We start from the raw sequence: 25110 nt of genomic DNA, 5'->3' as shown, positions 1-25110 counted from the left end.
AAAGAAACTCACGAATCTGTTGAATCAAATAAATATTATCCGCTCTTCAGGGAAACAAAAAAGCTACGAAAAAAAACCCATTATGTGTTTATGCCATTCGTCTAATTACTTCGGAAATGATAAGCAGGGGATGACGGATACTATGATTCTATGATTAGTCGACAAATATTGAAAATGACTGTCTCAAAAAGCAAGTATTTCAGTCACAGGATGACAACAAGATCAATGGGGAAGAGATCTTCTGAACAGGGCAGTGAAGTGAAGCAAGAGGAAAATTATGAGAGTTTTCAGGAAGACATTAGACGGGTGGAATCTGTTCCAAAAAGAAGAAAACTGCCCAGAATAGAGGTGAAAATAGATCCTGATGATTTAGTAATTCCCAAAGAAGATCACAGAGCAATAAAAAAAACCAAAAAGAAAACAACCAGAAAGACTAAAAGGAAGAAAGCTAGGAAGCCCAGAAAGAGTGCAGCGAATCAAGACGATAACGACATTCCATCACAACCGCCTGCAAATTTCTGGCCGATGTATAATTTAATCAAAAAAATGAGGGCCAAGGTTAAAGCTCCTGTTGATAAGATTGGATGTGATCATATAAGTACTGCAGTTTCTGGGTTAAAGGAAGGTCCTGTTTGGAGATTCCAAGTGTTAATTTCACTAATGCTTTCCGCACAAACTAAGGATGAAGTAAATTACCAGGCCATGAAGAAGTTACAAGACTACTTCATCTCACATGGGTATAAGAATGGACTATCCATGGAAGCGATACTTGATACAGATCAAGCAAAACTAGACGAACTCATATACAAAGTTGGATTTCATCATAGAAAGGCCAATTTTATAAAAAGAACGGCTGAAATGCTCAAAGAGAAATATGACGGCGAAATTCCTAAGGATGTGAAGAAGATTATGGAATTTCCCGGGGTGGGACCAAAGATGGGCTATTTATTCTTACAGATTGCTTGGGGAATTTGTAGTGGAATTGGTGTAGATACCCACATGGCCAGGATGGCAGGATGGTATCATTGGGTTCCAAAATGGCAAAAAGGGAAACCTGAACCTGAATACGTTCGGAAGTGCTTTGAAAAAATGTTAGCGGATCACAAGGAAGAATGGAGTGTAATTAATCCAACATTAGTTGGCTTTGGGCAAACAATATGCTTGCCGACAGCACCACGTTGCGATATTTGTACCATATCACGAACAGGTCTTTGTCCAGCTGTTGATAAGGCCTTACTACGTCGAGTCGAAATGAATAGAAAAAGTGGTGTGAAGTCACCACAGAAGAAAAGTCGGGGTGACATATCGGGCTTGCTACCGAACGAATGATGAAAACACACACATACTTCATTATTTTGCGTTCATAATTATTTATTTGTTAAGAATGATTTCTGTGGATGATAATAAATTCCACTTGCGCGCAGTATGTTATTTCTATATGAAAAGCATTAATGTAAAAATACACGATCGAACTAAAAGTACATTTCTCTATGGTATGTTCTCTGGCGTTCCTGGGTTGAGAGTTTCCTCATGGGAGAAAACAAGAACTTGATCAGATGATAACAGAGGAAGATGATATCTAAATGAACCTTTTATAATAAGTCTAAACCTTGAATTTAGGATCTTGTTCCATTGATCAGGTGAAAGTGGCGCCCCTTTGTACTTGAAATCCTTTCCTGGCCATTGTATCTTAACCTGACCACTGGTGTTTTGTCGTAATACGTATTTTTCACGGAAGAGTCTACTCCAGAACTCTTTGAAAGTTGGAAAGAGAACGGTAGAGTTCTCCTCATCAGTGTCTAAACTAAACAGACCCCTGAACTTTAAAGGCGTAGTAAAATCTAGGCTATTGCCTAGGAAAATAGTGATATCCTCATCGACGAGGGGATATTTGGAAACTGAGTTTTGAAATACCCCGGATCTGGTTTTCATTAATACATCGACATCCATTTTCCAGATGTCAACGCTTTGCATATTCAGGTTTCTTGCAGAAGCGTTGATGTCAAAAAGCAGCATCTCGCTGCTCACGAGAACATTTTCTAAATGATCAAGGGTGAATTCAACAAGGCCGTTGTCACAGTACTTAAAGATGAACAATCTGATGGCCATTAGAAGGAAAATGATTATAAGAAAAGAATAGAAAAGCCTCTTTAATAAACATTTAATCATTTGAATGATTAAGCCCCTCCTGCAATATGTAGACTTGTAGTTGTGAGGAGAGCACGAATGCAGCTCAACATCCTCACTAAACCCACTGCGTTCCTCCAGAAAGCAAGGACCATCTCTCTCATAATAGGATGCAATATCAGGAGATGTCAATTCATCTGCACTTCCATAATCTATTATCGGAGATAAAACCGACCCTGCTCTGACTTGTGTATAAGGTGTAAAAGGCAGAGATGTCTTATGAGGCATAATCGTGGAACATGCTCTTGTGGGAATCATATCCGACACACCCATGTACTTTTTCTCTTTGCTGAATATTCTCCTGGATATCTGCCGTACGTGAGAAAACGAGTTCTTTCTAGTATTGATTTTGGGAGAGGAAAGATCTGACGGCGACAAATTGTCACCAGCTATCTTGATAAACTCAGCATCATTGAAATTAAGCCTTGTTGGACTTTGAAGTCTTCTACCTCCGTTGAGCAAGGAACCTGCTTCAGGGGTTGGAGTTCCAGATACAGTGTTCAAATCATGATAAATAAATGATTCCTCCTCACTAGAGGATTCTTGCCGATGAAAACTTTTGGTTCCTTTCTTTTTCTGTCCATACATGTTATGCGATACACTTGAAAGTATGCTGGCATCTTCAGAGGGTGCGACAAGAGAGAAATCATGTCCAGTCCTTTTTTGGTATCTATAAAGGTAATTAGCGTTAGAAGCTGCTATTGATGGTATATCCCCTTTAAAACTAGGCATCTGCAACTCATTTCGCCCAGTCCTACCAATGATACCATAAGATGAGAGGTATTGGCTACCAGATTCCACGTTTTTATTGAAATTAATACCTATCGGCCCATTGTTTGTCAGTCTATCCAACATGAGGCCCTTTAAAGATCTTGAATAAGTCTCAGACCCTTGAACATTGTCCTCATCCTTACCAAAAAGTCTCCGATCCATACTGCTATCGCTTCGGTTGTCTAGTATCAACTTACTTTTCAAGTTGACGCTACGAACTGCACTGCCAGGAACAACCGAAGAGTCCGATTTAAGACCACGAGGTTCAACCAAAGTAGCATCAATCAAATTATTATCATCACCAATACTATCATCATTATCAGCATCATTATCACCATTACCACCATCATCCTTCTTCGCATTACCCTGTTCACCATTCTCACACTGAAAGTTTATAGATGATAAAGATGATGTTATTGTCAACACTGAGGAAGTAACCGAAGACGATAAAACCTTTGCACCACCCGAAGCGGTGCTCGTCGGGCTGCGTGCCATATTCTGCTTAGATCTAACCAACTCTCAGCTTATGGTTCAGATCCTTCTTTTTTGCTTTGCGTAACCAATAGCATATTGAGAAGCATGAGATGTTGCATAGGAGATAACGTCCCGCTCATCAAACATACTCATTAATTAATTAATTACTAATTAATATTCGTTTATTTTCTTGTTCCCGAAACCAAATTGGTCACCTCAGAGTATTCTTCTAACTATCGAATGCTAAAATTATTAGTGTTCTTATTGTTAACCTCAATTTTTGTCGGCTTCTGCATTATTTCTATTCACTTTTTCATTTCTTCGATTGATTTTTTGGAGCCTCACTTTTGGGAACTCAAGCACCGTGCGGCTTTTTTTTCAAAGGTATCTAAGTTATCGATAAAAACGACAGTAAGTAAGCATAAATGGTGGATTGAGATTTTCATGGGAAAAGCGCAGGAAAAAATAAAGAAAAAAAAATAATATTCGCTTTAAGATACATTATCTGAAAAGTACTTGATTATTCAGTTGCATTATTAGGGAACGTTCTCTTTTAAAAGGTAAAGTGATCTTTAAATACTATTACTGTATTAATTATAATTAAAGCGTCTACATGCTTGCCTGGAGTGCATCAGAGAGGGAGAAGAAGGACAAAACAAAACAAAGTAAAAAAATAATAGTAATAACATAAACTAACATACAATGTTCCTCCCTAAAATGATTACCGCTTTTTTTCCCCTTTAAAATTTTCCAGACTAACATTTGAGAAGCTTCAACATATGCATGGGAAATCTCAATTGATACCATGCGATGAATTGTTAATATTATTTCTCCAGATTGCAGATTTTCCAAGAACTATTTTATTCTTTCCTAACCCTTTCCCCAAATTTAATCATCAGGGCTTTGGTCATTAAACCCAGATTCATACTTGCTTCTGATAGAATGACTATCCGAATTACCTATCTCGGCAGCATCAGCCAAAAACGCATTACTTCTAGTTGATACTATTCTGCGCTTCGTATTCACTCTGTGTTCCGAGTCATCGGAACCTCCATACGTAGAGGCATCGCTGTCATCAACAGAATTCCGCCTTTTTCTTGTACCTACGATACTCATACTGCTGATATGGCCACCAACTGTAGAGGTGGACAATGACGGAGAAACGGCTCTATGCTTATTCCATGCTTCATTCGCCTTGCTTATGATATCGTACCGCTTCAAGTTATCACACTGTGCTGGAGGTGGGCCTTCTGCTGAAATGGAAGTATCACTATCGGAAGAATCCTGAGTTGAGTGTAAACGAGTAGCTGAAGCATCTTTGGTAGAAGTTAAAGGCAGCACCTTATTGTGAAGAAAGTACCCAACCCGGTTTGATTTCATAGCTGATGTAACAAGTGACTCGTGCTCTAGTTCCTGATCCAGCGGGAACATCTCAAAGCGCAGATCGTTGGCTACCCGATTAAAGGCCTTCATCTTGGGCTTCATAGTTGAAGAAGTGCTTTTAAAGACAAGCTTTGGTGGTACTGATGAAGAAGATGACAGACTTCTCGGCTTTGGACCGCCAGTTACATGGGAGTTGGCGGTAATCCATTTGCGAGTTCGTATTTGTTTTGAAGCTGTCGAGGACGAGGCCTTTCTGTTTCTATGCTCTGTGAGGGCCTCGAGTGAAAGAGGTGGGACGGGCTTTTGTGGCGAGGGTAAGGATGTACTGGTGGAGGTAGTGAAATGGAATAATTTTGGGAAAAGCGACTGCGGGGAGTTCGAACCGGAGTGGGCACTGTTAGCAGGACTCTTATGCTTGCGATATTCATTGTGTCTGCGAAAAGAAGAGGACGAGGATACGGTCGCTGATGGAAGAGGCGGTGCAGTGTACACAATACTGGAAGCAGTATCCGAATCTGAGACCACAGCCGGGTCGTCTATGCTATGCAAAGCCACGAGCATTGAAGATGTTGCAGCAGTACGCGATTTGCGTAATGCACTTGCCGAATAAGACTTGGAAAAGCTATTTCTTGGAGAGTCGAAGAAACTACGTCCATGCTTTGCATTGGGCCCCGGAGCAACTGGCATTGATGTGGTTGTACTACTGGTTGTGCTGCAAATGCTATTTCGTCTCACTTGAGTCAGGAACCCGCTTGAAGCCAGCTTCGGCGTTGTTATACTTGGAGTGAGAGGAACTTGGGGCGAATTGGACCCATCTGTTGATGCTGCCAATGCTATCGAAATTGGACCAGTTGGAAGATACGGTAGCTTGGTATTTTGCATTTTTGGGTGTGCAGATGTGGAGGTAATGCTCGTCATTGAGATATTTGGAATATCTCGGCTGAAAGTGGAAGATATGTCAATATTGTTCTGCTGCTGTCCACAGTTACCCGGAATGTCTTCTCGGTCCGACCCCATCCCACCGTTATATGCAGAAACCTGCATCATCGACGACATCGATGAGGTGTTCGACATAGGTGCTGCGATAAGGGAGGAAACTGAACATTTTCGAGAAACGTATGGTGTTGAGGAGAGCGGAGTCTCATTTTTTGGCGGTTGTGAACGATGCTGTTCTGCTTGCTGGTACCTTTGCAAATGTTGTGCTGATTGCGATAAATCTGAATGAAGCCTTTCGAGGCCAGACTTGCGTTCTTGATGTGTTGTGTCCAAATCCGAATTCAGACTGATAGTACTGGTGATGTCATCAGATGGCGATACAACCAATGAAGTTGCGCTGTTACAACCACTGTCAATGTCCGCGGATCTTGCTGAAAACATTGCAGAGCATGTACATGAACATATATGGGGTTGTGTATTTTGTTGTTTGAAAATTTGTTATTGTCAGGAGTACGAGACTGTGAACTAAAGGATAAAAAAAAAAGATGGGGAAAAATATTGAGGTGATAAGTCGCGTCGGAGGGTCATGTGGCTCAACTGGGAGTCCGAAAAAAATGTTAGATGCCATTCTGAAACCTGGGAGTAGCCGAATAATGCGTTTATGTACACGCCTTTTTTTATTCTTTTTCTCCGAGTCTGTTATCAGCCAGCGACAACGGCATTCTCCGACTGAATTAGGAAAATCACCGTCGTTTATGAAATTTTATGAGTGCTAACGATCTCCAGTTCAAATTTCCATATTGACAAATTAAACTACACGCAGTTATTTTGCATATGGAGATGGAATTTTTAACGGCTCATTTATCTTATCATAGAAGGCTATCTATCTTATTTTGTGGTCTTCAATTCAAGCCCATAAATATTTGTTCATCTGCAGCTAGGTCGGATATGTAGTAGTTCCCTACTTTCTAACTATTTTCAATTAGCTTCAAGCTACTCAGATGCATCTGTTTCTTGGCAAGATGGCTATGGCTTATGCAAATCATTTTACACTTTATGTGCAATTACTTATTTTATTTGTTAATACCACAGGCATTACTATGACTTCAAATTACTTATTCGAGTAATTGTGCAGCAGGCGGTAAATTTAGTTTCTAAAATACACCATAGGGTGCGGAGTAGCAATTTCTGCTTGTCTAGTAAGGAAAAGAGCAAGAGAACAAAAAATGCCAAAATAATGCAGAGTCGGAAAACTGTTACGTTGATCCCCGCGTGGGGCAAGGAGAAAAACTATTAGCGAACAAACGGAAAACAACCAAAAAAAAAAAATTTAAATTAAATAAAATAAAATAAAAAAAATAACCGCAGCATCACAGGAAGTATCGCACAACAAATTCTTATAGCCATTTCTAACAGATTAGACAGCAGAAAACAAATCACATTTTCAGAATTGAAAAAGTTTGACCTTGTGTGTTTAGTGGGTGCCGAAAAATTCATTACGATTCAGCATGAACTCCATCTTCGTTCCAACCTTTAAAAAAGGATCCTCATCTTTATCCTTTAGACTGCTGCACAATTTTAGGACCATGGGTACTATTACTGCTAAAGCAATCGTTTATCCAGGATACGGCGAACCGGAGGATGTGCTAGAAACACATTCGTACGAAATTCCATCACCAGAGGCTTTAAAAAATGACGAGGTGCTCGTTAAGACTTTGGCCTGTCCTTTAAATCCGTCTGATATCAATCAAATTCAAGGAGTGTATCCTTCAAGACCTCCAATTTCACAAACTTCACTTCCAGGCTTGACCAAGCCTGTTGCAGTTTGCGGCAATGAGGGTGTTTTCAGGGTTTTGGGTACTGGACCAGGCGTCACCTCTCTAAAACCTGGTGATTGGTGTATTCCAAGTAAGGTGAACTATGGAACTTGGAGATCACATGCTATTTCGGCCGAAGCAGAGTTTCTGCGCATTCCAAATGATATTCCACTCAAACAGGCAGCAACAATGGCTGTGAACACGTCATCGGCGTACTTGATGCTCACCCAATTTGAAAAATTGCAGAAAGGTGACTGGTTCATCCAGAATGGTGGAAACTCCCAGGTTGGCAGATGTGCTATCCAGATTGCCAAGAGCCTTGGAATTAACTCCATCTCAATTGTCAGAGACCGTCCTGAACTTCAGAAGCTAATTGACGAATTAACTGCTTTGGGTGCCACACATGTTATCACAGAGAAACAGAATACTTCGAAAGAATTTGGCAAGACAATTAAGGGATGGACTGCTGGACGACCAATAAAACTAGGGCTCAATTGTGTTGGCGGTCCAAATGTTGCTGGAATGTCGAGAAAACTTGGCAAAAATGCTAAACTGGTCACATACGGAGGAATGTCAATGAAACCTGTTATGCTTCCTACATCACTTTTCATTTTCAAAAACTTAACTGCTGTTGGCTTTTGGATTACCGAGATGACCAAGAAGGATCCAGAACTCAGAGAAAAAGTCATCAACAAAGTTTTGGAATTAATCAAGGAAAACGCATTGGCCGATATCAACTGCACTTTGAACAAAGTGGAGCCGGAAAAGCTTACTGATCTTGAATTTACAGATGCGTTCAAACAGGCCTTATGTGACTCTAAAAGTAATGGTAAGCAGCTTATTACATTCGAATGACTTTGGTTTATATATATGCAGAATGATGTTTTACATGACTTGATTTATGGCTTATTATTGATTTTTTTGTTCGTATAGTTGTGAAATGTAGTATGGAGGAACAAAGCTTTAATTTAATAAGCGATTAGTGGAAAAGTTTAATTTTTATTTTATTTTATTTTATTTTATTTTCTTGTTTTTGTATTATTATTTGAAGCTCACCAATCAAGCACTATCTACGGTTTTCAGTTTTTCTAAATTCAATTAAAGCAGTTAATTCATATGGAAAACACTTTGAGTTCATAAAATGTCTACCAGAGAAGGTGCATTAAAGGCATACAGGGCAGCATTAAGGGCCATGAATTTGACATTTAGAGGTGACCGAGAGGTTATGACTGCAGCAAAGACAAAGTTGAAGAATGAAATGAAAGCCGCAAAATCAAAGGACCACCCTGAAATGAACGTCGAAGAAAGAATTAATCTATTGAATCAAGTTGCCACTTATTTAACAAAAAATATAGTTCAAGGAGTGAAGGAAAAGGACGACAACACATACATGCTTCGTTTTCATGAAAAAACAGAAACTAATAAAAACATACCTTTGACCAAGCGCAGAAAGGTCACATTGCATGCTGGTCCTGTCACAAAGCAAGGTGGCTGTTGCAGTAGTAAGTAGGAGCTTGCGATTGTTTCTGGAGGATGGAGAACCTTTACTACACCTATTTTATTTATATATCCACAATGATTCTTGCATATAACAGCGTCAGCTACACATATCTGCGGATACATTAGAACTATCTTAAACAAATATACATATGCGTATGTGCATGCATTTTACTTAATCAAACAACGATCTGCGTAATGGTTTTCGTATGTAATGCCAAGCAATAGTGTAAAATATTAGAAAACAATATGCGCTATTCTATCATAATTATAGCACATACTATGCAGTTTCAAACTTTCTGTAATACATTTTCAATGGCGACCTGAAGTCTTTCTTGTAATATGTTGTAATCTTTGGACTTCCCGGTACCATCCTTCGCCAATATCCTCACCTCTGGTTCCACACTCCCGATCAATATATCCATCAATTTGACAGTCGTTCAACCAGTAATGATTGGATAAACCTGCAGCGTCCATACGCAGCTTTGGATCGGTAATGAGCATACCAGATAGAAAATCGGCTATTTCATGAGCATCTGTTTGGCTGAACTTGTATTTCTCCAGCAGCACATTTTCTAAAGGCCATGCTTGCAAATTTTTAATATTTCTCAGGGTCTGTTGATCTGAGTGGAAAAACCTGCGTCCGTACTTTGAATCTCGAATTAAATGCTTAGGCAATGGTCCCAAGAGCTCTATTATTTGGGCCAAATGATCATCGTCCTTACTGAAGGTTTGTCCATGTGTTGGATCAAATAAGTAGTCACCTGTGAGAAGTTCAAATATCATACAACCAACAGACCAAATATCAGCAGAGCAGCCCCACTCGGCTCCCAGTATAACTTCAGGTGATCTATACTGTCTAGTCTGAATATCGCTTGTGAAATGCTTCCAAATCCAACACGAGTTGCCGAGATCAGCGAGTTTAACCCTTATAACATCATCATCTTCTAACTCATCCTCATTCGGGGGTTTAAGGTCCAAAGGTTCAAAATTTGAATGATATTCCTGTGACATGGCCTTTAAATTGTCCAGGTATGAGGCAGAAGCATCTACCGATGGCTCAACAGATGATTCTTTTCTTGCTATGGCACGCGCATTAGATGAACCAGAAACGGAATTCGTTGAGCTGAGAAGCCAGGAAGAGCTCGAAGCGGAAACTCCAGACCGGACACGACTTCCAGAGAGTGAAGATTCTCTGGAATAAAATAAAGAATTCGATCTTTGCTTTAGAGGAGAAGGAAGGGGCTGTGATCCAATCACCACACTTGGCCGGCGTGATTTTCTACTTTTCCTCTTAGTGACCACAGAACTTTGGGTAGGATACGAATTGTGTTCGGAATCGGTAGATCCCTTACCCTGTTCCAACTGATCTCTCTTTATTTTTTTCTCGTACACAGAGATCCCAACGTATCCAAGAAGCTTTTCCACATCGTCTATCTTTAGCAAAACATTTTCAGGTTTGATATCAGTATGAATTATCCCGCATTCTCTGTGTAAAAAGTCAACTGCCCACAAAACCTGCTTTGATATTTGCTTGACAAACTTAATAGGCAAACCTCGGTGCTTGTATCTAATCATTAAAGTAACAAGGTTCTCCCCCAACACTTCAAAAACCATGCAAATATGAACACCATTCACCCCTCGGTGATCAAAGTAATCAAGCAATTTCACCAAATACCTGTGTCCGGGATGCTCTAAATCAGTATGATTTATCTTTGATAAGATTTTAATTTCATCTATGGCCGTCAACCGATGCGTTCTTGCACTTTTGATAATTTTCATTGCAACATGCCGATTGGTCTCACGATCCCTGGCAAGCCAAACAGTTGAAAAGTTTCCCCATCCAAGCTTTCTGACCAACACATACTTTCCATTATTATAGAGCTCTCCGATGTAGGCGGGATGATATCCTCCAGGGACATAATCCACCTCATCCTCTTCCTCGTTAGGATTTACCTCCTTGTAGTTATCATACAAGTATGAATCCCCAATAGCTTCATATAACGAGCTTGAATACGAGGGAGAAATCTGGTCACCTGGTATCGATGACGGTTCTTGTGAATTCTCATTAGATTTCTTCCCCTTTATATGCATACCTTCTTTCTTTTCCTCAACAGTTTCTGGCCTACTGCCCTCAAACTCTTTATTTTCTTTCTCTACAGGAATTTTCAACGAAATTCTTGGCTTTCCCAATTTGATGTTTTTCGCTCTAGATGAAAACTTCAAGTTGGCATTGTAATTTCCTGAAATGTGTAACTCATTGACGGACTTCTTAAGCTCCTCACTCAAAGTCCTCGTGTTCAAATCACGGTCCTTGCTTGTTTCCCTATCACTATGCAGCTTTCTTGGAGCAACATGTTTACCTTTTTCCTCAGCCTTAGATTTATCCTTAGTTTTAAAATCGTGAAGTAATGAACCATGCCCACTTTCTGTTCTATCACTAGAAACTTCTCCGGAATTCACATGTTCATGTACAGTTCCATTGGAGATATGTGAACTAGATCGACCAACATCCGATATCAATTTCTCATTCATCTCTTCCATAATTTTTGCATCCTGAACAGAATCCGGTTGATTTACACCAAGAAAACTAGGAGAGGCCTCTTTGAATGCAATAGATAGCTTTGATGCAGTTGGTGCAACCCCTCTTCTCACTCTTTTTGAAGGGGATGTGTCATCATTACAATGCGATTTCTTTTTTGCCAACATACTGACCGTATTTCTTTCAAATTGATCATGTAACGAAGGCACAGGTGAGCATTTTTGAACAGTCTTCTTATTTTTCTCGCCATTACTTTGAAGAAGCTTTTCCTGAGTATTAGACCTAACTTGAGACATGACGCTAGACTAGGTCACAAGCGGATATTCAATCTATCAATGAACGGGGATAAATTGGAGCCTGGAAATATAGCTGGAACAAAGTATTTAGCCTTCGAAATGGCCAATGGTTTATTACAGGATAAATCGTACGGTGGATATTAATTTCTTATCAAGCGTCCTGGAATAACAGAATACGACAAAAAAAAGAGAAAATCAAAACGGAAAGAGATAATTTCATTAGAATTATTTTTGCATCGCCTGCGGAGACAGCAGCGGTTAGGTTAGTTAGCATTGTGCTACCCCTCACACTTTTTTTTTTAGCATCTAGTTTTTCTTCTCCTACAAAATTTACCAAAATAAACGAAAAATCAGTATTATAATCCTCACGAAAACAGTTACTTAAACTATAAAGAGAAAAGAAAAGAAAATAAGAACCAGTAAAGACATTTAAGGGAGACAAAGTAGGATGAGGCAAACATCATATCATCTATACTTGACTTAGTTCATTGGAACATCTCCATCAGAGTCCTTCTTAGCATCCTTCTTGGCCTTTTTAGCCTCAGCCTTCTTAGCAGCCTCAGCCTGTCTGGCCAATTGCTCAGCCATAGCCTTCTGGGCTCTACGCTCCTTCTTGGCCTGCAATTTTTGTCTGAGCTCCTCCTGTTTCTGCTGGTATCTGGCCTTGATCAAGTTTCCAGTCGATGCCAACTCTTCATATTTGGCAATGTACTTTGCCTTGATGGTATCGTAGCCATCCTCATACAACCAGTTCTCGGCATCAGACAACTTCTTCTTCAAAGCCTCCTTCTCACTGTCGGATGCGAAGTCCTTGTACTCCTCATCAAGTTTGGCCCTCAACTCGTAGATGTACTCCTCAAGTGCATTCTTCTTATCCTCGGTCTCAGCAACCAACTTATCATCAGCAACCATCTTGAACTCCTGGTCCAAAGACTCCTGCAAGGCATCCTTTGAAAGGGCATGGCCACTGTACTCGACGTCCAAGTCCTTCACCTTCACGAGTTTCTTGACAATTCTGTATTCTGGCTCAGCCTCCTCCTTCTCATCACCTTCCTTGTCGTCATCACCCTTCTTGCCATCATCCTTCTTGTCGTCCTCCTTCTTGTCGTCCTCTTCTGGTTTCTCAACAAGCTCCTTGAACTCCTTCTCATGGACAATGTAGGCTGCCTGAATAGTGTAGAAGCCAGATGGGTCCTGTCTGACCTTGATCTTACAAATCGCACTATCCTCACCCTCTGGAATCTCAACACCTGTGATCTTCCACGTGGCAACATCCTGGCTCACACCTTCTGGAAGGTCTTCAGCATTGGTGTACTTGGCATTGATCTCAAAGTCAGCACTTCTGTACAAGGTGATCATCTTCGTGGATGGGTAGGCACCTCCCTTAGGGAAGACCTCAAGATGGTCGGTGTCCTCGTCACCTTTATCCCATGAGTATGTAACCGAATATCTGTTAATGTCCTCAAACTTGAATGGCTTGACTCTCATAGTTGGGGAGTGCATAGCACAGATGAAGGCGGCACCTTTGGCAACAGCCTCATCCTGGTTCAATGTGAAGGAAAGAGCCTTTCCAAAGATCTCGGCCAACTTAGTCTTCAAAGCTGGCACTCTGGTACAGCCTCCAATCAACTCAATGGAGTCGATATCCTCGATCTTCAAGCCGGCAATTTCTAATGCCTCCTTAACTGGGGCATCGACTCTCTCCAATAATGGCTTCACCAACTCCTCAAGCTCCTCTCTGCTCAAAGTGGATTGCGCATCAATATCGTTCATCACAGACTCGATGTTGACAGGTGCACTGGTGTTGGCAGAAAGAATCTTCTTCACCTTCTCAGAGGCTCTCATGACTCTCGAGTAGGCCTTGGCGTTACTTCTGATATCAATGTGGTACTTGCCTTTGAACTCATCTGCAAGATGCTCAGTGATGGCTCTGTCAAAGTCACGACCTCCAAAGTTCTTGTCAAAGGCAGTGCCGATAATCTTCATCTCTCCCTTCTTGATGGCGGCAATGCTGCATGTGTAGGAAGAATGTCCAATATCGATGAAAGCAACATTCTTAGATTTATCCTCAGGAAGATTAGTCTTGAAGACACTGTAGCCAACAGCGGCAGCTGTGACATCATTGACAATTCTCACAGGGTTCAAGTTAGCAATCAAGCAAGCATCAGCAGCAGCGCGTCTTTGCTGCTCTGTGTACCAGACTGGAACTGCAAGGCATATGTCAGAAACATGTGCCTCAGTTTCCTTTTCGGTGACTGCTCTCAACTTGTTCAAATACATGGCAACCAGCTCAGTGGAAGTGAACTCCTTCTCCTTTCCCTGGAATCTGACCTTTGCAGCTGCAAAACCATCCTTGTCGACCAAGTTGTATGTAGCGTACTTCTTCTCAACATCATAGTCAGGGGACTTGGTGGACAGAGACAACAATCTCTTCAAGTTGGCAATGGTATTTTTCAAGTTAGAGTTTCTCTGATTTTCTCCGGACTCACCAATGGCTCTGTTCTTACGGCCAAAACCAACGACCGAAGGCGTGGATCTACTAGAAACCTCGTTAACAACGATATCGATACCTCTGTTTCTTGCAACTGCAATAACAGAGCTGTTGTTACCGAGATCAACTCCGAATGGGATAGAAGCTGGCATTTTTGTTCTGTATTATCTGTCTCTTTAGAATTTGACGTTAAAGTATGCAAAACCCTCTTTGAAACAATACGTATCTTTAAGTGCAAAGAAATGGAGAAAGCTTACGAAGATATATTAAAAAAAAAAAATAAAATAAAACAAAAAAATTAAACTCGGAATAAGAGGGAACACCTAATACAGCAAAGACTCCCTTCTTGATATAATCTTACGCTCTAACTCAAGACACTTGCTTCCTTTATAGTGCTGGATCCATTCGCTGCCAAAAATTTTTCATACCATCGATGGCTTCCCGTTAGTTAGTATTTTGGGTGAAAATTTTTCCCTCGCGATTCCATTCCAAATCGAGAAGCTTCTGGAAGGCCTTCCTTAAAGCTGCCTCCAGATCTAAATATGCCGGTTAATCCTGATCGCGATTTGATCGACTCCAGTCATACTTTTTTTTTTGCTTGCGGTATATTCGATATTGGAAACGTATGAAAGAAAATCAGGGATCACAATAGTCAGGAAAATATTTATCTTTAAATAATAAACTCAAAAAACGTCATTATCGACGCGTCGCTACATCTAGATGAGAAAAAAAGTGTAGATCGCCGCGAGGGTAAACACACACACTCGCTTTATTTTTAAACTTCTATTGCTTGAGAACATATTCTATACTCAATATATTCATAAGGTATTCATTGTAAATACTTCAGCCACGTTGAGGTCGAGTAGAGAAATGTCACCATGCTCCTTTGATAATACTATTGAGGAGATCTCCAAGTGTATTGCCGATCCTTATGCCTCTGAACTCCAGTCTTTACTTGGTAAACTTGGTACAGACTTGCGGGATATACAGAACAGAGCAGAACTTACAAAGGTATCTAATGTTTTGATATTGCTACTTAATTTTTTAATAACAAAAAAGCTCTCTGTGGAATGCGAGATGCAATTATATCGGGTGCTTGCTAATTTCGTCTCTGATATGCCCGGCAATAGAAACTTCTTGTTGAATGATTACAATGGTTGCAAAGCCTTCTTCCAGTGGTCCTTTGATAGACTTCAGAGCTATGACAAAATTGATTCACAATTGCTTTTCTACATATGCGTTTTTATCTACAATTTCATAATCGACGAAAAATCAAACCAGGAACCAGCATTATACATTGATAGATTTCAATATCAATCTTCAAAGAGGAATCACACTTCATGGAACATATTAATAGATCTTTGTGGTCGGATCAGCGACAAAGATGTCGTTGAACTGCTCTTGAATATAATGGATACATTGTCTGATATCAAGGAAGAAGATGCTATTTTTGAGCAACTAGATACGATTTCTATTGAGAAACTGCTCGCCTTTTTTGATAGTGAAATACAGAGGGGTGAAAAGGAGTCGACCTGCATCACTGTAAAAGTCTTAGAAAATATTCTCAACAACAAAAAATTGCAATTGACTCATACACATAATTTAACTCAGTCTTTAATCGAAGAAATGAAACATTTTTCTGATGAGAGTATACTTACATCCTTGTTTAACAGTGTGATGCTTGTTTCAGCCGTTTCAGCAACAGTCGATGATGGTCTTTCCACATATATTGGTATATGGAAAGTATCGAAGGAGAATGATTTATTAAGATCACTTTCATTAATATTAATAAGCAACACGATAATTTCTGATGATTCCAAAGTAGCATTGATGAAGACAAAGGATGCTCGAAACATATTTGATGACTTTTTTGAACAAGACTACGGTCACTTTTCTAATGACGGTAAACTCAAGCATTTAGAGCTTCAGTCAACTGTTTTAATGAACAAACTAATTACATGTGAAACGGCACTAAAATGGTTCAATAATGATTTTTTGGAGCATTTTTTGACAGACCTATCGGAAACGTGCAAGGAAACAAAATTCAATACCATATTTAAAAACATTCTTCTTTTGAACCTAAAATTTCTTCAAAGGCTTTTAGTGAGTTTCCAGATGCACCCCGAGGTCGACATGTCCAACGATATCTACAAGACTATACTTGCTTTTACTTTGAATACGGGATTGTTCGGCATTTTGTCGGTAGATACTACGTTACAACGAGAAATAGACATGATTAATTTTGCTTTAATAGATAGTATGGCATTGAGAAAAGACGGATTCGATTTGTCTCATACAGTTGATTCTGTATTTGATAAAGCAACAGGTCGGCTGTCAGAAAAAATGGGTCCAATCCCTCTGGAATACTTGATGGAAACTTTTAAATCGGTCGCTTTGGCTATATCCCAAGATGTCAAATTGATTGAAACGGAATGGTTTGCCAATTTTTTTAGAGTGGCAAATCTTGCTGTTTCTCAGAAACAATCCATGCCAGGCTTGATCAACAACTACAAGTATATTTGTGGAATTATCCTCAATACTGATACAGTATCAAGTAAAGAGCTTGCAGAAAAATATGCATTAATATGATAATGGGAAGCATAATTATGCTCGAACCTTATATCTAATAAGAAGAATAGACCTCATTCCTCTTCTTTTCAGTGATTGGCTTCAATTGGAATTCAGCTAATGGACCGAACCAGACAAGAGTGTACTTTCTTTGCTCCCCTATAATCCATTTGGAGACGATCTCGTTGTAAAGAATAAAGTAATAAATACCCATTCCTGTGAATATATGCCACCAACCATGACCCTCGGTTAAGAATCCGAAAGGAAGCCCCAAGAAATGCCTCCTGAAGTAGGTAATCGAGGAGCAGTAGACATTGTCTATATTCCAAATGATAAAGCCAAATAGGAATAGCCCAAAAGCGAGTGTCAACATCTTGTACTCGAGCTTTCTGGTGCGATCATCCGTGATGAAACGGCGTACTGCTGATAATGACCTAAATATAAGACCAAAATTTAGAAATGCGTAGAAAATTTGATGGAAAACAGGGTTTCTCCAGATGAAAATGTAGATATAAGTGAAGACGAGTGTGGAAATAGCCGTACCCCACGCACATAGCTTTCTATAAAATGGGCTATAATCGAAACCCAGGAAGTAACCAAACAGAATAGCAGTGGCATAAACCATTGGAAGCTCATCCATCATTTGATATTCATACCTGAGACTCATATGAAAGAGAAAAGAGCCAAATCCGACGAAGCCGAACCCAATGGATGTAAATACATAAAGCCATCCATGATTATTTTTAATGGCCGAGTATAAGTGCTGTAATGCTAATATGACGAAAATAAGGTTTGTTAGGGAGTTCACCATCTCTGCAATATATGGGGAAAACACATAGTTCTCCTCGCACCAATCTATCGTTGATGTCACTGGTCCCCAGTAGCCGGATCCAGGCTTCGGAACAGGCGGATAATTAATAAAAGGAAGCATTAATGAGCCGCTAACTTGATCTTTATAACTGAGTGGAACCAACACAATTGCAAACCATGAAATGCATATAATTGTTAACGGGCCGTAAAGAATACAATCTATTCTTGTTGGTAGAATATGGAAGGTAAAAAAAGGCGAGATATAAGGTTTTGGCAAGCGGGAATATGGCCGAAATCCGGTGAGGATTTTGGGTAAGGAATTTTGACTCGAAGACTCAACGGAAATTCATCGGGATCTACTTCAAACATTTAAATTATCTTCACGTAGTTATAAGAATGCATTACATTTTTAGTATGGTATTAAGCAGATAAATTCTGGTATTTGATGAAGTGAAAAACATCAATTTGCGAAATATTAACATATTGTTTTTGAGGCTGGGGAAAGCAAATCAGATTTCCAGGGTGTTAATGGATTGTCAGTTTGATGCCCTCGGATTAATTGTGAATGGCTCAAGCGCTTGCTAAATATTTGAGTTACCTATTATGTTTTACAATCGATGGTAAATTTATTATTTATTCCCTTTATCTTTTTTTTTTTTTTTTTTTGGGCAGATTGAAATGTGGCAGGATTACATACTAGACAATAATCGCTTGGCTACGAGTTCACATTTTTGTCTAATCTGCTACGCAAAAATACGAAAAATAAATGTCAACAACGGCGTACATAACTCATGTTTAAGAACTATTTTTAGCTGAAACTAACACAAAAAGCGAACGGCGACGAAGTATAGAAAAAAATAGGGGAAAAAAGATAAAAGATTCGTATATATATATAGAAGATTGCAAAGCCTCATTTGGTTTTCTTATCAGTATTGTCTGCATTATCCTTAAGAACCAAGTCGAATGGAACACCGAGCTTGTACTGAATGTAATAATTGTCCTGCCCCTTTTTGAACCAAACGTTCAAAACCTGGGTTGATAGAATGAAATGGTACATAGTTAAACCCATGAAGATATGCCACCATCCATGCAATTCAAGTATGGTACCTAATGGAAGACCAATGATCCTCCTAATTTTGATCCATGTGCTGCAGTAAATGGTGTCAATTTTCCAGAAAAAGAAAGAGAGTGCAGCCTCAAAAGTTGCAAATCCTAGAAGCTTGAATATAAACGAGCGAGCCGACTTGTCAGAAACATACTGAAATGTCATGGTTACCACTTTGTATATGATACTACCGTTGATTACTGCAAATAGGACCTGATGGAGAATTGGATTTTGGCACACAAAGACATAAATTAAGGTGAATCCAATCATACTTAGAAACATGCCTCCATAGATCATATTTTTCTGCTTTTGATGATCCACCGCCAAAATGTATGCGAGCGGAATCCAGCTGAAATAAACCATCGGAAGCTCATCCAAAAGCTGATATTCGTATTGAAGGGTCATGTGAAACATGAACGATCCTATTCCAACAGCCATAAGTCCAAGGGAAACAAGAAGATAAATGTTTCCATGGTGGTTTCTCCTAGTAGAGCGCCATAATTTCACTGCTAGTATCATGTAGATAACGTTTGTCAATGTATTCATCATTTCTGCCACATACGGGCATAGGACATAGTTCTCCTCACACCAATCAATGGTGGCAGTAACAGGACCCCAGAATCCATCACCCTCTGGTACTGCCTTGTACTTAAATGGGGAGATCACGCTTAGAAGAGACCCGAAAGTAGAATTAGACATTATTTGTAAGTCTATAGAATGATTTTTGCCACTGCCGTTTTTAGTCGTTGCCTTTGAACGATCAATAAAGGGGGAAAAAGATGGTGCAACAAAAAAGTATTTATATATGTCTTTGTTAGAGCGGACTAAAATTTAAAAGGCTATTTCTTTCCTCCCCTTTGAACCTGATCACAATCTCTATTGAGTAAGTTGTAATAGAAACTGGTTTCTGGATTTATATACCTTGGATTAAATAGCCAACTGCTAAAGTGAATACGTTATATCTGTCCTGAAATAATTTTTTAGCACATGCCTAGACCCATTTACTTGTCTATTTTAAGAAACTCAGCTAAACAGCGGATCCTCCTGTACCCGTTCCCGAACTGAGGTGCCGAACGGCTGTGTACAAGCATCATTCCCCATACTGCCAATCGTTCCGCCGATTCCCTTCGCGAGTCCTTGACTCAGACACATCTGTACACCGTTAGGTTGACAAATCTTTGAGTCCACGAAAGATCCAGAGTGTTATTTTTCAAAGTTCCTTCAAATTCAAACAAAGTAGTACCTGAGTTATTGACACGTACGTTTCTACAGCAAAAGTATTGGCTACAACAGTGCGTGTTGGCATTATGATTACAAATTTTCTAAGGCAATCTATCAAAGTTTCCATCTCTTATAGCAGACTAGCTGCAAATACATACAGGGTCTCCAGCATAAGCAGCTTTTCAAAATGTGGCATTAAAGCTTTCAATTACAGGAGAAGTTACACAACAGAAGCAGAAGACGAAGATTTGAAAAAATCTGCCGCCAAAATATCAGAAATGTTTGTTAAGGCTCAAAAATATCCCGAAATTGGTCAGCAACTCCAAAAGATCCAGTCCTTGTTTATAGAGAAGGGTCTTGTTGATCCACAAAATGTGACCAAGAAGTTGTCTTGGTCGGCCCAAATGAAAATGCTGACCGATAAGGATCTTAGAGGTGCATTTATGGAATTTTATCGTCTTTTAACGGTTCATAACATACAGCTTACTCCAGAAGATATAAAACTAATATCCAGAAATGCGAGAAGCCTTATGGAAAATCCAACAGGGACAACCAAATCGGAAAAGGCAGATGGAAGTTCTGGGGCTTCAAAAAAGGATTCACAGGACAATTAAATCTGAATACCTGTATATAGTGTTTGGTTAAAGCCAATTCATGGGCTTTTTACATATTTGAAATTTTGTTCTGTAGAATAATTTAAGCGAGTTGATTTTTTTTATCCGCCTCTGAAATTTAATTAGTGCCCAACATAGGGAATACAATTCTACCAAAATGATCTTGCATTAACCGAAAATAGATTGCATATGAATGCTTCCTTAAGCGAAGCCATCAATCAGTACGTTTGTTTGACTTAACTTATGTTATAGCTGAAAAGAAAAAAGCACGTACGTATTAATAATGAAATACTATGGTTTAGTATGATAATAATACTACTGCCATGGATGTGTAAGAGGAAATTTTGCTAATGCATTTTTGTGTTGCTCGTATTACCCGCGGAAAATATTCTTGCTGAATAAAGCGCAAAAGCTCGAGACCTATAAATTTTCAAGTTATTATTTTTTTTTGCAGATTCCTCGCTGTATAATTCTGCTCGAGGTGTCGGATATTGAACTTCTGCCTATGCTTAGACTTTTTTTTCTTTAAAGGCCTTTATCAGGCACGAGGCAGAAATCAGTATAGTCTGTATTGATAGAGAACTTTGAAAAAAAAATTTAACCTTAGTATAGGCTAACCAGGAACAAGATCTCCGTGGCCATAGATACAATAGATAATTATAGACGGTGATACTTTCAACTTTGACTATACATACATAAAAATTTAAAGAATGTCGGCGAATGAACATTTATTGCAACATTTACTGAATACCTTATCAGCGGATAACGGACTTAGAACAAGCTCTGAGAAGTATTTGAATGAGTTGATCAACAAGCAGCCTGAATCACTGATCAATTTATTAGAACTATGCGCTGATACATCCATACCGTTTCAAATCAGACTTGTCACTGCAACATTTGTGAAAAACAAGGTCAAAGCTTCTTGGTTCATTAAAAATGCCATTAATAAATATCTGAAGTCCGAGGAAATACCGTTGCAGGTTAAGGAAAATACAAAGAGCAGATTGGTGGAAACACTCCTTAACGTGTCTCCTTTCGATCACTTACCTTTGTTTAGACAGCTTCTTAATTGTCTGGAGATTATATTGAGATTAGAACCAGAATGGGATAGTCAATTGTATCAACTTTCGAAAGGCCTTCTGCAATCTTCGAGTAATGATATCTCCAAGTTATATGTGAGTCTTTCAATTGTTTACCAAATTGCAAAGAAGCATTGCTTTGACACCGATAATTCATTTACGGAGACAATTGCCCAAGATCAGTTCCCAATCTACGAACAAATGTTTAATAGTAACTTATCAAACATAAAGGATTCTTCCACTGCATCGATATTTTACCTCATACTAAAGATTTATAAGTTTTGTACATTTGTTCAGCTTCCAAAGTACCTAATCTCCGATCTGGGAAAGCTCCAAAACTGGTGTAACTATCAGCTTGAGATTATTAAGATGGAACCTGTTTTTATCACTGGAAATAGTGGTGATGGTGCCGATGATGATGATGAAGAAGAGGAGGGCTCTATTTCAGAGCATGATCATATGCTCAAGAAGTGCCAGAAATGGTCATTTGCAAATCTCTATAGGCTTAAGAAGAGGCACGCAAAGCAAAATAACAAGGCTTTGAACAGTCAAGTGATAGACATTCTATTGAAGCGGTTTATTCCGAATATTCTTACACAGTATCTTTCTGTGACGGGCAAGAGATTCACTGATATTTGTCAATATTATCTTATATCTTTTATTACCGATTGCCTGACCGCTGATTCTGTTTATGAACAATATATCAAAGGTAACGTCAATCCTATATTAACGAGCATCATAGTTCCACGGTTGAGTTGCACGGACAAAAAGGTTGAGATATTTGAAAGTGATCCGGTTGAATATATTAATAGATATGTTGATTCGGCAAGTTTAGTCTTAGGCTTTAAGAGTTCCGACATGGCAGCTACTGAGTTTGTTTTTACTCTTTGCCACACACATTTTTCAGATGTTGCAGAACCATTATTTTCTGTGATTCATCATCTCTTTGAAAATAAAAGTTCAAATGTGTATCAGGTTGAAGCCGGATTAAAGCTATTAGATAATTCCTGGTCACAGATGATTAACTCGGGTGGAAATGGTGATGAGGCCGTCAAGTATTTAATATTACCACAACTCGAGGATGGAAATCATAAATGGTTACAAACGTTGGCTTGTGACACAATTTCACAGATTGATTATCAATTTAAGGACCAGAACTTACTTTTAGAGGTTGCATCAGTTGTGAATCAACTAATAGAGCAAAGTTCTGAGAATTTGCCATTGCAATTAGAAGCAATTAATGCGCTTAATTCACTTTCGACCATGCCGGTAATTCAACAACAAGTTTCTCAGAATGTTACCAACGTAATGCAGCTACTTTTAAAACTTAACAACGAGTATGAATTAGAGCTCACGAGCGATCTAATGGATAGTTATATTTTGAAATTCTCTCAGGAATTGGAGCCATATGCTCTCCATCTTTCGAAAACTTTGAATGATCAGTTCTTACAGGGAGCTCAAGAGTTCTTGTCAAATATGGATAGTAATAACAAAGACGATTTTGAAAAAGAAACAAGGCTATCCCAGTTGCTTTCAACATTATCGTCGATGGTTGTATCGATGAATTCCCAAAAAGAGACAACTGCTAACATGGTGAATACATTTGAGCCAAGTGTAACCTTTGTGCTTGATAATGCCATCCTCTCATTTTTGACCGATGTTATGGGTCTATTGGAAACTTCCAACTTTGTTTTGAAGGCCATGACACCACAGACATGGAAGATATATGACACGGTATTGGATTCTTTCGAGAACTATGGCTTTGAGTACTTTGATAATTATGGACCTTACTTTCAGACAGTTGTCAATTATGGCTTCCAAGGACAGAGCATTGGCTCAGATCAGCGCATTCAAAAATTGTTGAAGGCAATTCTCAATTTTTATAACGATTCAAACGGTGATGATGAAATGTTGGAAATGGTTTATAACATCAGCATGTTTATCGTCCTGAACTGCGAGAATGTGGAATCTATCATGGAACCATTGCTCAAGCCTATATTTAAGAGTCTTACAAATATTTCTATCGATGTCCTTCGAGACTATTTAAAACTTTTCCTTGCACTTTTTATAAGGAGGCCGGATTTGGTTAACCAATTGACGGATAACAATGCCTCCGAACTTACACAGTTTGTGAGGCTGTGGTTTGAAAACTCGGATCAACTATTAACCACTGTGTTTGACCTTAAGTTGGAGATTTTGGCCTTGATCAGTATTTTGGAGAGTCAGGTTCCACAGCTTGACAGCATGAAGGAAGTTATGCTTCGCAATTTGCTACAATTAATAGAAAAACTTCCGGCTGCAATTGATAAGCGGGTCAAGTTAATTAAAATGGAGAATGATGGCAGTATGGATTCAAGTCTTCTTGTTGATGGCGATCCTGAATCCTTTGATATCGACGACGACGAATATGCAGAGCTGGATGTTGATACTCCTTTGGATAATGTTAATGTGCTTGACCAATTTAAGAACTTTGTGGAAAAAAACCAACTTCAGTTTTCGTCAGTCATGGATGGAAAGCAGTAAGATTGCATTTTAGAAAAGCATGAATCATTTGTTATGTACAGTAATTAGATTATTTTCTAATTGAATGAATCCCAATGATATATTTTGGCAGTAATTAACAGAAAAAATATCACATCAGTGAATTAAAATACAAATGGATAGCTATAAGATATGGAAAGCCCTTTTGGGATTCGAAAGTATACGTTATCCTTGTGCCTCAAGCGCGCGCAAATAAACAAATAAAACAGTCTTATCATTATCATCATATCGTCTAGTTATTTTGCTGACGAAGCTTATCTCTACTTGCTTTAAACAACTCTTCTTGCTTTTTAAGAAGCTCTTCCTCACTCAACCCACTGCTGCGGAACTTGCTACCAATCTTCTTCTCCCTAATTTTACTACTAATCTTGAACTGATCGATAATATGGAATAACGTAGGAAGGTACTCGCCAAATCCTAAATTCTTTAACGCAGCAAGTACATGATCCGTAGAAATTGTCTTTTTCAATTCCCTATCTGCAATATCATTCGACTCTGTTGAAACAATCATCAAAAATTCGATACAACATTCTATGAGAGCTTCTCTTGCATCTTTTGTAAAACTGTATCCATCCGGAAGAATCTCCCCGACGATTTTTTGTACGGTAGCCTTCGGAAGCGAGATCTCTTCTTGATCCGGTTCCAGCATTTTCAACTATAGTTTAGGCAATTTTTTAATTGCCAACAATATATTCTGTTATTTAACTGTAATAATTAAAACTGTTGATTCAGTGATTTTAACGCTCACCATTTCTTGATCAGTGACAATTGTGCTCGG

General features: G+C 39.0%; 13 protein-coding genes across 13 annotated transcripts; 6 read left to right on the top strand and 7 right to left on the bottom strand.

Annotated features, from left to right (window-relative positions):
- Positions 1–210: 210 nt before the first annotated feature.
- Positions 211–1329, top strand: BRETT_000653 (uncharacterized protein; the record flags this gene model as incomplete). The annotated part of the gene is made up of 1 exon (XM_041279218.1): positions 211–1329. The coding sequence occupies one exon, from the start codon at positions 211–213 to the stop codon at positions 1327–1329; it is 1119 nt and encodes a 372-aa protein (XP_041137432.1).
- Positions 1330–1488: 159 nt separating this feature from the next.
- On the bottom strand, positions 1489–3453 carry BRETT_000652 (uncharacterized protein; the record flags this gene model as incomplete). Its single annotated transcript, XM_041279217.1, has 1 exon — positions 1489–3453. The coding sequence occupies one exon, from the start codon at positions 3451–3453 to the stop codon at positions 1489–1491; it is 1965 nt and encodes a 654-aa protein (XP_041137431.1).
- An 867-nt stretch (positions 3454–4320) lies between these two features.
- On the bottom strand, positions 4321–6192 carry BRETT_000651 (uncharacterized protein; the record flags this gene model as incomplete). Its single annotated transcript, XM_041279216.1, has 1 exon — positions 4321–6192. The coding sequence occupies one exon, from the start codon at positions 6190–6192 to the stop codon at positions 4321–4323; it is 1872 nt and encodes a 623-aa protein (XP_041137430.1).
- A 1145-nt stretch (positions 6193–7337) lies between these two features.
- On the top strand, positions 7338–8423 carry BRETT_000650 (uncharacterized protein; the record flags this gene model as incomplete). The annotated part of the gene is made up of 1 exon (XM_041279215.1): positions 7338–8423. One exon carries the CDS (start codon positions 7338–7340, stop codon positions 8421–8423), a length of 1086 nt encoding a protein of 361 aa, XP_041137429.1.
- A 286-nt stretch (positions 8424–8709) lies between these two features.
- BRETT_000649 (uncharacterized protein) lies at positions 8710–9078 on the top strand (the record flags this gene model as incomplete). The annotated part of the gene is made up of 1 exon (XM_041279214.1): positions 8710–9078. One exon carries the CDS (start codon positions 8710–8712, stop codon positions 9076–9078), a length of 369 nt encoding a protein of 122 aa, XP_041137428.1.
- A 299-nt stretch (positions 9079–9377) lies between these two features.
- BRETT_000648 (uncharacterized protein) lies at positions 9378–11903 on the bottom strand (the record flags this gene model as incomplete). The annotated part of the gene is made up of 1 exon (XM_041279213.1): positions 9378–11903. The coding sequence occupies one exon, from the start codon at positions 11901–11903 to the stop codon at positions 9378–9380; it is 2526 nt and encodes an 841-aa protein (XP_041137427.1).
- Positions 11904–12383: 480 nt separating this feature from the next.
- MSI3 (adenyl-nucleotide exchange factor) lies at positions 12384–14546 on the bottom strand (the record flags this gene model as incomplete). The annotated part of the gene is made up of 1 exon (XM_041279212.1): positions 12384–14546. One exon carries the CDS (start codon positions 14544–14546, stop codon positions 12384–12386), a length of 2163 nt encoding a protein of 720 aa, XP_041137426.1.
- A 718-nt stretch (positions 14547–15264) lies between these two features.
- BRETT_000646 (uncharacterized protein) lies at positions 15265–16983 on the top strand (the record flags this gene model as incomplete). Its single annotated transcript, XM_041279211.1, has 1 exon — positions 15265–16983. One exon carries the CDS (start codon positions 15265–15267, stop codon positions 16981–16983), a length of 1719 nt encoding a protein of 572 aa, XP_041137425.1.
- A 34-nt stretch (positions 16984–17017) lies between these two features.
- On the bottom strand, positions 17018–17773 carry BRETT_000645 (uncharacterized protein; the record flags this gene model as incomplete). The annotated part of the gene is made up of 1 exon (XM_041279210.1): positions 17018–17773. One exon carries the CDS (start codon positions 17771–17773, stop codon positions 17018–17020), a length of 756 nt encoding a protein of 251 aa, XP_041137424.1.
- A 909-nt stretch (positions 17774–18682) lies between these two features.
- Positions 18683–19576, bottom strand: BRETT_000644 (uncharacterized protein; the record flags this gene model as incomplete). The annotated part of the gene is made up of 1 exon (XM_041279209.1): positions 18683–19576. One exon carries the CDS (start codon positions 19574–19576, stop codon positions 18683–18685), a length of 894 nt encoding a protein of 297 aa, XP_041137423.1.
- A 608-nt stretch (positions 19577–20184) lies between these two features.
- BRETT_000643 (uncharacterized protein) lies at positions 20185–20712 on the top strand (the record flags this gene model as incomplete). Its single annotated transcript, XM_041279208.1, has 1 exon — positions 20185–20712. The coding sequence occupies one exon, from the start codon at positions 20185–20187 to the stop codon at positions 20710–20712; it is 528 nt and encodes a 175-aa protein (XP_041137422.1).
- Positions 20713–21422: 710 nt separating this feature from the next.
- On the top strand, positions 21423–24314 carry BRETT_000642 (uncharacterized protein; the record flags this gene model as incomplete). The annotated part of the gene is made up of 1 exon (XM_041279207.1): positions 21423–24314. One exon carries the CDS (start codon positions 21423–21425, stop codon positions 24312–24314), a length of 2892 nt encoding a protein of 963 aa, XP_041137421.1.
- A 250-nt stretch (positions 24315–24564) lies between these two features.
- BRETT_000641 (uncharacterized protein) lies at positions 24565–24981 on the bottom strand (the record flags this gene model as incomplete). Its single annotated transcript, XM_041279206.1, has 1 exon — positions 24565–24981. One exon carries the CDS (start codon positions 24979–24981, stop codon positions 24565–24567), a length of 417 nt encoding a protein of 138 aa, XP_041137420.1.
- Positions 24982–25110: the final 129 nt, after the last annotated feature.

Source organism: Brettanomyces bruxellensis, chromosome 8 (genome assembly GCF_011074885.1).
Source record: "Brettanomyces bruxellensis chromosome 8, complete sequence".
In the NCBI taxonomy this organism is placed as follows: Eukaryota; Fungi; Ascomycota; class Pichiomycetes; order Pichiales; family Pichiaceae; genus Brettanomyces; species Brettanomyces bruxellensis.
This window is presented reverse-complemented; position numbering and strand designations above follow the sequence as displayed.